General features: G+C 32.5%; 1 protein-coding gene across 3 annotated transcripts in view; it reads right to left on the bottom strand.

Moving 5' to 3' along the window:
• Positions 1-10,310, bottom strand: part of LOC105217389 (2-acylglycerol O-acyltransferase 2) — an 11,096-nt gene extending 786 nt beyond the window's left edge. Inside the window, exons 1-5 of one of the 3 annotated variants that reach the window (XM_011192361.3) lie at positions 10,152-10,310; positions 2,847-3,183; positions 1,695-1,792; positions 1,445-1,576; positions 1,024-1,365 (exon numbers count right to left, since the gene is read on the bottom strand). In XM_011192361.3, the coding sequence (XP_011190663.1) occupies positions 1,024-1,365; positions 1,445-1,576; positions 1,695-1,792; positions 2,847-2,975 (701 nt within the window). In that variant the 5' untranslated portion in view covers positions 2,976-3,183; positions 10,152-10,310. Of the gene's footprint in view, positions 1-1,023; positions 1,366-1,444; positions 1,577-1,694; positions 1,793-2,846; positions 3,196-10,151 lie in introns of all 3 variants that reach the window. The other 2 variants (XM_054233783.1, XM_054233784.1) reach the window with 2 other exon arrangements.
• Between the last annotated feature and the right edge of the window lie 3,673 nt (positions 10,311-13,983).

The raw sequence follows: 13,983 nt of genomic DNA on the forward strand, positions 1-13,983 counted from the left end.
TAAGATAACCACAGAAAACCATTATGGCGAAGAGCGATTTTTAAAAATCATCGGTTTCGCTGATTACAAATTTGACGTTATCAACGACCCTGAAAACTCCCGAGTAATTTGACCGTCCTTCCGTCAGTCAAAATCGGTTCACAACCACGCCTACTTCCCATATACCAAGAAGCAATGAAGATATCGGAATAAAACTCTGTAAACTTACTGCTTTGGAGGTGTGGCATCGCTCAATTAAACCTTGTCCAAATCGTGCTATAACTTTTCAAAGCACAGATATTGCTTATGACCCATATATAAATTTTTACCGAAAATATCGGTAAATACCTCAGATATTTTATGTAAATTCAGATCGAAATTGTGCTTCTGTGCAAAAATGGGTAGAAAAAAATCTTAATACTGTATATATCGGTTAGTATGTGAGATATCTTAGCACAATTAAGTGAGTGTATAGCCTTGGATCTAGTGTAGTTTGGTAGTAAAAATGAGTAAAATCGGTTCAGGAATTACCTCACCCCTCATATACTATATATAATGATTTTCGTTATTCTAGTGAACTTTATGCCGAATATATGGGCCAAATTTATTTTCAATGATACATTCTGTAAGCTCTTAAGATATGTAACCGAGTAAATTAGTCTCGGAACACGAGAAAAAAAATTCTAAAGAAATTTCTTATCCTGGACAAATCAATAGCCTTCAACCGTTCAAATAACTACTGCCTCACAAAATTTGGGAACCCCTATCACTAGTGCACTAGTTACTAGCCGATTATAACGAAATAAACCTTATTGGACATGCATAAAGTTACATTCTAAACGGTCCGTCAAGTATCTACGTGCTTTATACACTTTATAGTTTTATAATCTAACAAAAAATGAAAACAATCTTTTAGTACTTTATAATCACGCTTATCACCGGCGATTGCGCCGGCAATGCTTTGTACCAACAACAAAAGCAAGCACTTGAAATAAAAAAACACTCGATTGTTTGATTTATAACACACTATCACTACAAACTCACCCCGTGCGTATGGCCAATTTGACGAAACCTTTGCGCCTTTTCAATGTAATTATATAACGTCCCGGATGTGAGTCCAAAGCCTCTTGGGCGCCACCCACCAAAATGGCGATGGCATTCGATGTGAAACCATCAAGATTGGCAACATGTTTTGGGTGATTCGAGGCAGTTAGATAATGCATGAGTGACTCCTTGGAGACCGAGACCAAACCCCAGTAACGTAGAACCTCACGTAAAATAGGTGTGTAAAAATGCATATCCAGCGTACCGATTTTTGGACGTATGCCCGGGAATAATTCCATCCATTTACGTATATCGCTGCTCATATTGCAGGAGATGCCGGTGCTAAAGCGAGGGAAGAAGGGAAAGAAAATCGAAATTAAAATGAAGCGAAGCGAAGCAATTATTTAGGGTATGTACTCACCCGATAATTCCATGTGGAAAGCTGGCCAAAATATAATTACGATCGGGACTCAAATCGGCGGTTTTAATCAGCTCTATGGGGAAGTAATCGCGGAAGTTGCGCCATATGCAATTACTACGCAATATCATAAAGCTGTAAGAAGAGTAATTAGGATTGTTAGACTTTCTGTGGAGCTTACTTGAGCTTTTTAAAAGCTCGAAGCATTTTGGAATTTCATAAATAGTAATATCACACTTTGGTAGTCACATACCCATTGCCTTTGATATCACTGAAATTCCTCGAATGATCGAAGTAAACAAAAGTCAAGTATGCCAGAGTCAAGAGCTTCCAAAATAGACTACCATAATACTGAAATGAATAAAAATAATAAAATATGAAATTATAACAGATGAAACAAAAGATTGAGCATAGACTAAGAAAAACGTTCTGAAACCTCTCTTGGATATTTTGTGAGTATATTTCGGGATCCGGCAATGGTTTCATTTCTAAATCGAAAAGCTTTTGGGTTCAATTATACAACAATATAATACTCCCTTGAAACTCCCCCTTGGTCGGTCTGTTGGTCTCGAAGAGTATTTTTAACCTTATTCCGAATAAATCTCGGATCGTGGAAGTACTTGTTATCAGATAATTTTATTGCGACCGAAGCCTTTCCTGTCCGAATTTATGATCTTTTTATCGAAAAACGTTTGGACTATAATACTCCCGAAACTCTCTCTTGGAAGATCTTTGGTCTCAAAGAGTATTTTTAAACTTATTATGAATACATCTCGGGAGCGCGGGAGTAGTTATTATTAGATAATTTTTCTTCAACTTTCTTTTCTATCAACTTTATTTAATTTACGAAAGTAAGCCCACAAATGCTACTCTGGGATCTTTCTCACTGGAATATTTCATCAGTATATTTCGAGATTACGCGATGGGTTTATTTCTTGATCATTAAAAGATCTCGAAAAATTTAAGTCTCCTATGATTTAATCCTGTTAATGCATATGTTGTCTGAACTTGGTTAATTATTTTTGTTACCTGAAAATTTTAAAGAGGCATGAATGAATCTTTAAATCTCAAAAGAGAGTTCCTAATTATTTTGAATTTAAAAAAGCTAAAAGTGAACATTAAAACAATTTGAGTTTTCTCGGCCGTTTTCGATTTGATTTCTAATATTGGACTTTGTTCCCCTCTTACACTACTTTTATTAAACACTTATAATCGTCACTGATATCAATAAAGAACAACTAAGCCAACACTTTTCGGAAGCCTGACAATCATCACAGAAAAAAACAAATTTGAAAGCACTGTGTTCTCTGGAATGGAAAATGCCTTACTTTCCTGACTAAACCCCATAAAATTCCCCTCAAAATACACTTCAAAGTAGTTACTAAATAAAAAAAGCTCAACTCACCAACAACAATGCCGTAATAGTTAACGACAAGAAAGGTAAAATCATAAATATCAGCACATAGAGACCCGCGGCAAGGGTTTGCAGTCGTCGCTTTGGTGGCACATGCACCGGTGCCCACTCAATTTTCATTGTTTTTGTTTTTTATTTATTTATTTATCACACTCTTATGAAATTAATGTTTCGTCGGTTTTCTTAATTAACATATATTTATTATATATTTGCACTTCTATAGACTTTTCACTTCAGATTCCAAAGGCAACGTTCAACTCCACGCAACGTCTCAGTCACAACTGAGGCGACCGTATACTTTCTTAGCACCGCTTATAAGAATGGGTATCTACATATAGTACTGGGGAGTGTAATAAATAATAAAACAAAATAAAACGAGCACACAATCAACCTTATCAAACTAATTTTTTCGGTTAACAGCACTTTCAATAAAATGTTTGTCCTAGTTCAACGACGGCGCGTCAATTAAGCATACGCTTCGACAGTGAAGACTTACTCGCACTGCTGCTGATAAGCGTCGTAGAATATTTAGAACTAATCAAATATTTTTGATTTCATGACCACTAGCTAAGCGCACGCACATATTTGTCTGGCAACTTATAGACGAAGGAGTACGGGGGTAGTTGGATCATTCAGTGAAGTTTATGAGACATTGTAAATGTCGAATGCAACGCTGTTGCTGACAATTACGATCGATTATAGGACAAACTACCATTGACATTTCAACAAAGTTTTAAAACCCGATTGTTTATTATTAATTTTGATTGATAAAAAATGGTAACTTAAAATTTTGTATAGCTCCAAATTAAGAATCCAAAGACCGCGCTAAATCACTCGGAATTTCTATTGAAGAATCTTCAACTATATCTATATATAAAATCTAATGATATACTCACAATTTCAGGAACAGAAAAAGTCAAAAGGTCATAGTACCATTGAAATTGATGGAAATGATAAACAAGTTTAAGAAAACTGAAGTTGAACCCAAGTCAGGAAGACTAGTAGTGCACGAAAGAAAAGCAGAAATAATATGAGTGAAATTATTCTTATCTGTCAAAAAATTACTTTATTTTCAAAAAACCACGCACTTATCAAAATATCCGCGTAACACTTCCACACAAAATGTCTGCTACTATGTCCAAAAATGTCTAAATATAGCTAAATGCATTTCAGTGAGTGTGTCAAGTATAATATTTTACTCATGTTTGTACTATATATAGTATGTATCTATCACTGAGATTTACAAATTATGCTTCGCCCGTCGCTTTGTTCCAAAATAAATACTATCAAGGGTCGATTTCTTTATCTTTGAAAATATATTTCATATTACAGAGGGATTGCTCAATTTAATTATAGATCTGAAAGCTTTGGTTTCCAAGACTTGTAAGTCGTTGACCCAAAATTCTAAAGATAGCTAATAACTATGTTTTTTACCCGTTCTATTGAAAGTTAATGAGATATACATATGTATATTATGAAAATTGGATTTGTTGAACGTATCCAATGAATATCCGTTCAAGAATGATCATTATATAACCCAATAAGTGTAAGCAGTGTTTCTAAAAAAATAATTTAGATAAATATATTTATGTTGCCATCAAATTGAGCTTTTCAAAATACAAAATAAAACAAAGAGATCGCGAGAGAGAATGAAAGATCTATTTAAAGAAACAGAGTAGTTTAAGACAATAACTCATTAATAAACTTTTGGGTTTCTAGATTCAATTTTTCTTTGGGGCTTCGATTCTGTGGGATACTAGAAGACTCATGCATAGAAGAGTTATCTTCCCTATAGTCAAAATCTTCAATAAAAATTTGATGTCTCCTTAAACATTCTATATCATAGGAAAATGATAATTATATGGTTTTCTCCATAAACCTACTTTGTCTTCAAAATGTGATCGTGTCGAACATAACTTTTTCTGACGAATGTAGGGTTTATAGCTGCCTCCGAACATAGTAGATTCTATTAAGAACACCTGTTACGTTTCTTATTCGACAGTAGAACCATAGGCATCTGAAGCTTTGTCATAGGGGGCATTCTCTGGAAAAAAAGCCACATGAAAAAAAAAAGTTCTTTATTTTCTTTGGCAATTATATATCTTATAGTACATGTAAAACCTACAATAAAACATATGGTTTTAGGTCTGTGTAACGCGGGGTTGCCATATTGTAAGGGGCCAAAGTTTTTTGTAAAAAAATGTTCGAACCGCCATAACTTTAAAACTAATGAACAGATTTTAAAACACCATGTGACTTTTTTGTACAGAATTTCTCAAACTTTGAAACTGTATATCGTAAAAATTTTTAAAATTAATATTTCATAGCAAAAAATGAAAAAAAAAAATTTTTTGGAATTTTTAAGAACTTATGCCCCCTTCGATTTTTTTCGAAAATATCTTAAAATGTTCCTTATTTCATCACCTTTTTACCCCCCAAAGGGAATTTTGAGACAGGAATATTTGTATGAGCTAAATAAAAAACCAACTCAGAACATGATGAAAAATCATTGATTTATGCACTATTATTATCAGAATTTAGCGTAACCCAGGATTAACGACGTGGACGTAGCAGACATTTAATCCCTTTTTTGTTTTTTTATTTATTTTTTAATATTTTTTTTAATTGGACGTAGCATACATTTAATCCCTTTTTGTTTTTTTTTTTATTTTTTAATATTTTTTTTAAATTTTTTTGTATTTTTCAAATTTTTAATTTTTTTTTTGTTTTTTATTTAAAATGATCACGTACTTGAATCTAATCTACGTAATAACGGGTGATTTTTTTGAGGTTAGGATTTTCATGCATTAGTATTTGACAGATCACGTGGGATTTCAGACATGGTGTCAAAGAGAAAGATGCTCAGTATGCTTTGACATTTCATCATGAATAGACTTACTAACGAGCAACGCTTGCAAATCATTGAATTTTATTACCAAAATCAGTGTTCGGTTCGAAATGTGAAAATCCGCTTTTTTATCGACAAATTTTGTTCAGCGATGAGGCTCATTTCTGGTTGAATGGCTACGTAAATAAGCAAAATTGCCGCATTTGGGGTGAAGAGCAACCAGAAGCCGTTCAAGAACTGCCCATGCATCCCGAAAAATGCACTGTTTGGTGTGGTTTGTACGCTGGTGGAATCATTGGACCGTATTTTTTCAAAGATGCTGTTGGACGCAACGTTACGGTGAATGGCGATCGCTATCGTTCGATGCTAACAAACTTTTTGTTGCCAAAAATGGAAGAACTGAACTTGGTTGACATGTGGTTTCAACAAGATGGCGCTACATGCCACACAGCTCGCGATTCTATGGCCATTTTGAGGGAAAACTTCGGAGAACAATTCATCTCAAGAAATGGACCCGTAAGTTGGCCACCAAGATCATGCGATTTAACGCCTTTAGACTATTTTTTGTGGGGCTACGTCAAGTCTAAAGTCTACAGAAATAAGCCAGCAACTATTCCAGCTTTGGAAGACAACATTTCCGAAGAAATTCGGGCTATTCCGGCCGAAATGCTCGAAAAAGTTGCCCAAAATTGGACTTTCCGAATGGACCACCTAAGACGCAGCCGCGGTCAACATTTAAATGAAATTATCTTCAAAAAGTAAATGTCATGAACCAATCTAACGTTTCAAATAAAGAACCGATGAGATTTTGCAAATTTTATGCGTTTTTTTTTTTTAAAAAGTTATCAAGCTCTTAAAAAATCACCCTTTAATTAAAAAAAAGCAAAAACTAAAAAATCAAACAAAAAAAATTAAAAATTTGAAAAATACAAAAAAAAAATATTAAAAAATATTAAAAAATAAAAAAACAAAAAGGGATTAAATGTCTGCTACGTCCACGCCGTTAATCCTAAGAAAATAAAGAACTTTTTTTTTCAAGTGGCTTTTTTTCCAGAGAATGCCCCATAGATATTTTTATTTCTTAAAAATATGTTTATTCATTTCTAAGTGCTTGTAAAGCTGATAAGAACCACAAAATGCAATGCGTTATGATATAGGGAAATATGTATCACTTCACAACTTAAGCACTTAGGGGAAACTTATAGCCATTGTTGGAACCAAATATTCAAGCAACACTGTTTACTATTTATTTAAGATAAGCTGATATCTTTGAAAAAATACATATTTATTATCACCATATATATAGTGTCCGACCGATACCAAAATTTTGGCCGATACCGATGCCGATGCCGATTAATCGGCCAGTTGGCAAAGAATCGGCCGATGCCGATGCCGATGCCGATTCTTTCATCAACAACTTTATTTAGAAAATTAGTATAGTAACAAAATAAAAACAAAGACAAATAACACCACAAATAAGTAAACAACTCTATTCATATGTAAATATGAAGTTGTTTATTCATTTAATTAATATTCGAAACTAAATAAATTATTATTATAAGATATATGTTGATAGAACAAATAAGTTATTCGCGTTTTCTCAAAGCGAATCAGCAATCAGCAATATATCTTTTTTCCTTTAAGGTGGTATACCGGTGGGACATTTTCAAAAAATCGATTTTTTATTTTTTGCTTATTCGATAGTTTATAATTTCAAAAATATCCTGTGAAAGCGGTAAGATCGTATCTTGAATAGTTTTTGAATGGCAGCGTTCTAAAGTGCAATCGCTCACAGGTATAAGCCGCTATAGTCGAAACTTTAAACGCGTTTTTCACGAAACGACTTTTCACAAAATTACTGACATCATAACTCAACGAGATATTGACCTATTTAAACTGAATGTTCTTGAATATATTTACTATATAATGACCTACGATCTTTTTGATTTGATGAAAATTGTCAATTTGGCATCTAAAAACGACCATTTTTTACCTAAAAAATCGAAATTTTTTTCAGAACTACTTTTTTTTTGTGTTTCAGTTACTCATTCGGCCGTAATCATGTCAGCAGTTGGGGAACAGTTATGGCACCTCCCAAGACAGCCCATAACTCCTTTATTTTTCAAAATTTTTGAAAATAAAAATCTTAAAATATAGTATAGTTGAAAGTACACCTTATTATGTCCAAAAAACTTCGAAACATTCGATTGAGTACTTTCTTAAAAAAAATTCACTAAAATCGCCTAATTTTTCATGGGTAACACTGGTATAGCCCCCTAAGGTAAAATATGAGCATTAAGGCCAATATTCGAAAATAGTAGGTCTAGTAAAAATAATCCGTTATTTTCAAAGAGAAAGTCGGCAAATGGTGATAGTGACTCAATAGAAACTTCGGAAGGTTGTTTGGGAGGTTCTTTTCCATGTACCTTGTAGTCCAGGTCAGCACCAAGTGATTATTATGAAACTTTTAAAAATATATTAACCAAGTTACGAATGCTTCTATATCCTCAACAACTTTAAACAAAACTGTGCATATTTGACATAAATCGAATGATTCTAGCAGTGCTAAATAAAACCTTTCATTAATGCAAAAATATTGAATTTCTTTATACTAGACTTAAATTATCACCATGATGAATTTTTAGCTTAGTCAAATGTGATTCACTGTGTTTTATATGGTAAACAGAAGAATTAAAATTTTATGCTCTAACGAAATTGAAAAAGAAAAATGTATTTTAGTATAATCCGAAAGAAGTAGAAAGAATCGGCTAAGAATCGGCCAAATATGGCCGATGCCGATGCTTAATTTTGTGGCCGATACTGGCCGATGCCGATACCAAGGCCGATTAATCGGTCGGTCTCTACATATATATGTGTGTGTGACACTATTTTAAAACGCAAATAATTTACTTCAATTTCTACATCGATATTGTGTCATAAAAGTATGTGTATACCATATGCAATGCTTAAGTGCATGTGTATTGAAATCAAGTGATATTAACCATTGAGAAATTTATCACGAAAATTGTGTTTTTGTTGTACTTGAATTTTGCTCTTTATTTCCCTTTCCATATTAATTATACGCTCTGGTGCCCGAGTGAAACAACGACACATTTGGAACCTCACTTTGCAATTGACAGCTTCACGTAGCTGCTGAGAGAGTTTAAATTGCTAATACGAGAGTAGAAATTCGAGAACCTTCTGCTAAAACATCACACTAGTCAAGAAATAGAATAGTTATGACAAGAATGCCCTGACTAAAATCGGGTAGGGTATCAAGTATCGGGTAAAAAGTATCGACCTTACATATTATTTTCGGAAAGTTGGTACAGATGGAGAACTTAGTTAAGTCGGCAAATCAACTTTTTCTCAATGATTTATCGCTTTCACGATTTTCAAGTTTAGGAATCTTTCCTAAAAATATTCGTTTCAATCTGAAAATAATATAATCGACCCACTAGTAGTACCTCCGATGTACGTAGCGTGTTCAAAAAATAACGGAAATTGTAAAATTTAAAATTTCACGCGTTTTGAGAAAGGCTATCCCAAAAATCGAGTTTGAGAAGTTGTTCGACTATTGGAAGAAGTGCTGGCATAAGTGCATGATATCGAATGGGCTATTTTGAAGGCTACGACATTAATTTAGACGAATGAATATATATTTTTTTCAAAAAACGAAAATTCCCGTTATTTTTTGAACACACCACGTATAACAGTCATTATGTAATTTGAAACTAGTTGCTTTCTTTACAGGGTATGTATGTATGTATGCAAATTTATATTTCAAAAACTGTCTGCAACATTTTCAAGATATTCAAAATTTGTTCTAACCATTAATCACAGTGGTGTTTTAAATTTTTTTTTTTTGTTTTTTGCTTTTTTACTTGAAATTAAAAAGTAAATATTTGAAAGCGAATTTCAGCGGCAAATGTGAAGGTTGAACCAGGCTGAATTAAATAAATGTTAATTAAGTGCCTAAGCACAAAGTAATTGAATGGAACGCCTACAATGCAAATGGGTATGCACACTCATTGTTTACACTGAGTCAATATGCGTTGTCAATTGTTATTGTTTCATATAAAAAAAAATAAAAAAAAATAACAACAACACGTGTATTAATTAATGATTTTAGCGGATCACAAGTTTAATTTATTTTTGTTTGGAAAGTTTTTTTCACTTTTGGGCAAATTATTTAACATATACATATACATTATGTATGTATGTATGTGTACTTCCGATTTATTGCTCAATGATTTGTATCACTTTTTCTATATTTAATTTGACACATTTTTTAACTAAACTGAAAGTTAATTTTTTTTTTATTATTGTAGGACTTTCAAAATTTTCAAACAATATTAAATATTATTTTATATATATTTTTTTTATTATATTTATTTTTATATTTTTATGCATTATTTTATGCATTTTTTAATAATTTTCCCGCATACTTTTATTGCCTTTTTATTTTATCCACGTAAATATTTTTATAGAACCAAATGTACATATGTATGTAAGCAAGTAATGTCGTAAAAATACAGAAAATAAATTTCAAACGTTCTCAACTGACACTCGCAACCAGCGGCGATTTGCAACGACTAACCGCTTGTAATGCTTTCAAATGAATTTTTGATTCAACGCCGCAAATAACGAGTAGTTGTTAGCGATGTGCCGAATAGTCATATACGGTGTTATAAAAGGGGTGCTCGATTATATGAGTTAATTAAGAATACAGTAAAAGCTCTTTATTCGCGGGGTATATGTTCCGTAAATATGCCGCGAATACTGAAACCGTGAATACGGGATGGTAATTTATATGGGATTATAGGGGATATGTTCCTAGGTGACAAAGAAAAAAAAAAAAAAAAGTATTTAAAAAAATGATTTAATTCAAGTTTTTGAACATTTCAACTAATTATCTTAAGGCTTAGGCAATGGTTTGAAGAATTTTGTAATTTTTTCTTGCTTAGCAGTTTTCAAAAGCTCCTTCAATTCAGACTGATACACAGCAGTCGCATTAGCAATTTGTCTCTTAAAAATTAAACTTCGTTCCATAGACGGATCAATGTTCTTAAAGAAATCGCAGAGCTTCAGTAAGATTTTTAAAATTGAATGTCACGTTTCCAGCAGGGACCGTAACTCTTATGACTTTTATCAAAAAAATCAAAAAATAAGAGTTATTTTTGATTTTTATATATTTAGATCAAAAATAAAAATTATTTTTGATTTTTATTTTTTTAGATCAAAAAATAAGAATTATTTTTGATTTTTATATTTTTAAATCAATAATAAAAATCAATTCCAATATTTCGCATATAGTTCACCTAAAAATCATGATGGTGTAATCAAAACTTTTCTACGATGTTCCTTTATGTATGATTTTTTTTCATTAAAAATTGTAAAATAACTCTTATTTCCGGTCCCTGGTTTCCAGTGCTTGTTGAAGCCTCTTCTTCAATAGGTTGGGTTCAGTTCCATGTGAGCAATTTCTATATGGAAATATTACCAAAAGTTCAAAAATATTGCGAAAATAGTGGAATATTTAAAATTTTCTTGTAATAAGATCTATTTTACTTTTTTATTAGTCCATTCGACAAGAATATTGGGTTGGATACCTATTGGAATAACTTTATTATTATGTATGTGCTTATAAGATCCGCGAATAAAAAAATGTTTAGTCGCGAATATAGAAATTGGGTCTCATTTTTTTAATCCGCGAATAGTGAAAACGCGAATAAAGGAAGCGCGAATAAGGAGTTAGTTAGCCAAGTTATAGTTAGCCAAGTTCTTAAATATTGACAGATTTGAGAAGACAGTTAAAACTAATGCGCGGTTTCACAGTTCGTACTTAAGTTGTGCCCAAATAAAATCTTAGCTAAGCATTGTTGTTGACTGAGTAATAATTTGCGTTTCACAGTCGATGCTTATTTTCTATAAAATTCTATTATGATTTATGGCAGCACAATGAAAAACATTTGTTTACAAATACCATCTGACAAATTGAAATTATTGTTGATGAAAAATAACTTTGAGACGAATAAATTTAGAATCTGGGAAATGGATGGAAACAATAAAAGGACACCGAATTTCACCGCAAGCGAGTGGGGGCACCTATTGCAACTCGCAGGAAAGCATATAACCGTCATTGAATGCAAGAAATTCCAAAAAAAAAATTTTCAGTAAATAATTTTTATTTTATTTCTTTGACAAATAAGTCAATATTCAAAACAAAAATCAGCTGTTACTTAAGCACTACTTAAGTCTCCCTTTTTCAGTACTTAAGCAGAACTTAAGTATGAACTGTAAAACGGAATATTTCTGTTATATCTTAAGCACAACCTAAGCACTGACTGTGAAACCGGGCATAACAGTTACAAAATATCCTATAATATTTTTACTATAAATAATTCATATCATCGACCGAGTAGAAGATAGTTCTGTGTCAGATTTAGATTGATGAAAATCCACTTTTAGCAAATGATTCAAAAAATATGTATCTATCTCAGTGTGCCAGTGATCTGCTATAAGATTTGTAGTTAGGATTTTGACTGTGATGTAATCATCTTCCACTCAGATTGTTTTTAAATCTGTATATAAAATCACCTTTTCTACTTCAGTATAACCAAAAACTATTTCAAGGATTTTCAAGAGAAGACAATGCTTATTTGAATGCAAGAACACACCATAAAGCTTGAAAGTGTTCGTACAGATGAACTACCTCATTTGGAGATACATTGGTTTTCATTTTGGAAACCAATTTCGTGATTCTAAAATCACCTAGACCGCTTTAAAAGAAATTAGACGATGAGATATCTTAATCCTTTCTATTTGGAACTTGTAGAATACAATTTTTTTCGACGAAATATTGAAACAATAATTTGATCAACTCAAAGAATTCATGACGAGCTCTAGTCTATATTAGATTGAATTTTCGAACTCAGGCCTAAAAGAGTAAGAGAAACCCTTTGATGTTAAGTACCGGAACTAGAAACATCTTGTATGAATCAAAAAAATTCGGTTACAAATTTATTTCCGGTTTCAGCTAAAGTGTCATTACCTCCAAGTGTATTTCCTATAGGTCGAAACTTGCATATATAGATTATGCAATTTTCAATGTATTAAGATTAGTAGAATATTACTGGTAATGATAATAAAATAATTTTTCAATATACCGATAAATGTCAATGGGTCAAATAAGTTTCAGTCCCCATATAAAAGTCACTATTCTGAGTCAAGGTCATATCAAGGTCAACTTTAGTAATCACATAAGAAAGTCTGTATCTTGTAACACTATTCTCAAAATTAGTACTGTACAGTTAAGATCAAGGTCATATAAAGGTTAAAGCTCATTTTCGTTCCCACGATGGTCGGGTGTACGTGAATCCGGTATTTTACTGTTAACTGTGTAGAATTTTTCAAATTTACTTTTTGAATATTTTCTTCCGCAAATTTTTCGAAAATTATCAGTACAACCGTTAGTTCCGCTTTCCGAACGCAAACGTACATCTCCAACGCAAACACAGAGCGAACGAATTTACAACGCTTTGAAGCTTCTGTTCGAAACAATTGCGCGAATTCTTACAAAATTTACATATTTATTTTAAATGCATGTATGTATGTGTGTATATAATGAATAATAAATGTAAATGCGCTTGTAATGCACTCGCTGACACTTTTATTGCCTTTTATTTTGTTTTGTCATTCATTGCTGATAGTATTTTAGTATTTGTACTCAGTGTTTTATTTTTGCAATGTTAAGGCTATGTGTGTGTGTGTGTGTGCATGTGGGTATGTGTCATAACTGACCAGTGATCACTGTTGACCGTGAGTGACGTGTACAGCGCGTCACCGCTTGGCAACTCGCTCGCTGCCGCCTGCCTGACAGCTGATAAAGTGATCGAACAATGAATATATGCATGTGTGATATAGTTTTACAATAGATTTGTACCCCACATTATTCTTTATGCTTAATTTATTTTTGTTTTTATTACAACAACATATGCATAGTTACTTGGCTGCTTCCCCCAATTTTCTGAAACTTAACGGGCGTTTGTTGATTTTTTTTTTCAAATACTTTTATGAGTGTTATCAAACGTCTGGGCACTTGGGAGAAAGCAACGGTCGAAATCAGAGGTCGCTAATAGTGTACCATGAAGTGTCCTCGAAACTACTATAAAGATATTATATAAATTTGAATTTGTAGGTACATATGCCTTGCTATGATTTACCGTTTAAAAAGATAAGTATGCGTGTGAGTACAATTCGAAATATGTGTGTTCACAC

Source organism: Zeugodacus cucurbitae, chromosome 6, assembly GCF_028554725.1.
Source record: "Zeugodacus cucurbitae isolate PBARC_wt_2022May chromosome 6, idZeuCucr1.2, whole genome shotgun sequence".
Lineage (NCBI taxonomy): Eukaryota > Metazoa > Arthropoda > Insecta > Diptera > Tephritidae > Zeugodacus > Zeugodacus cucurbitae.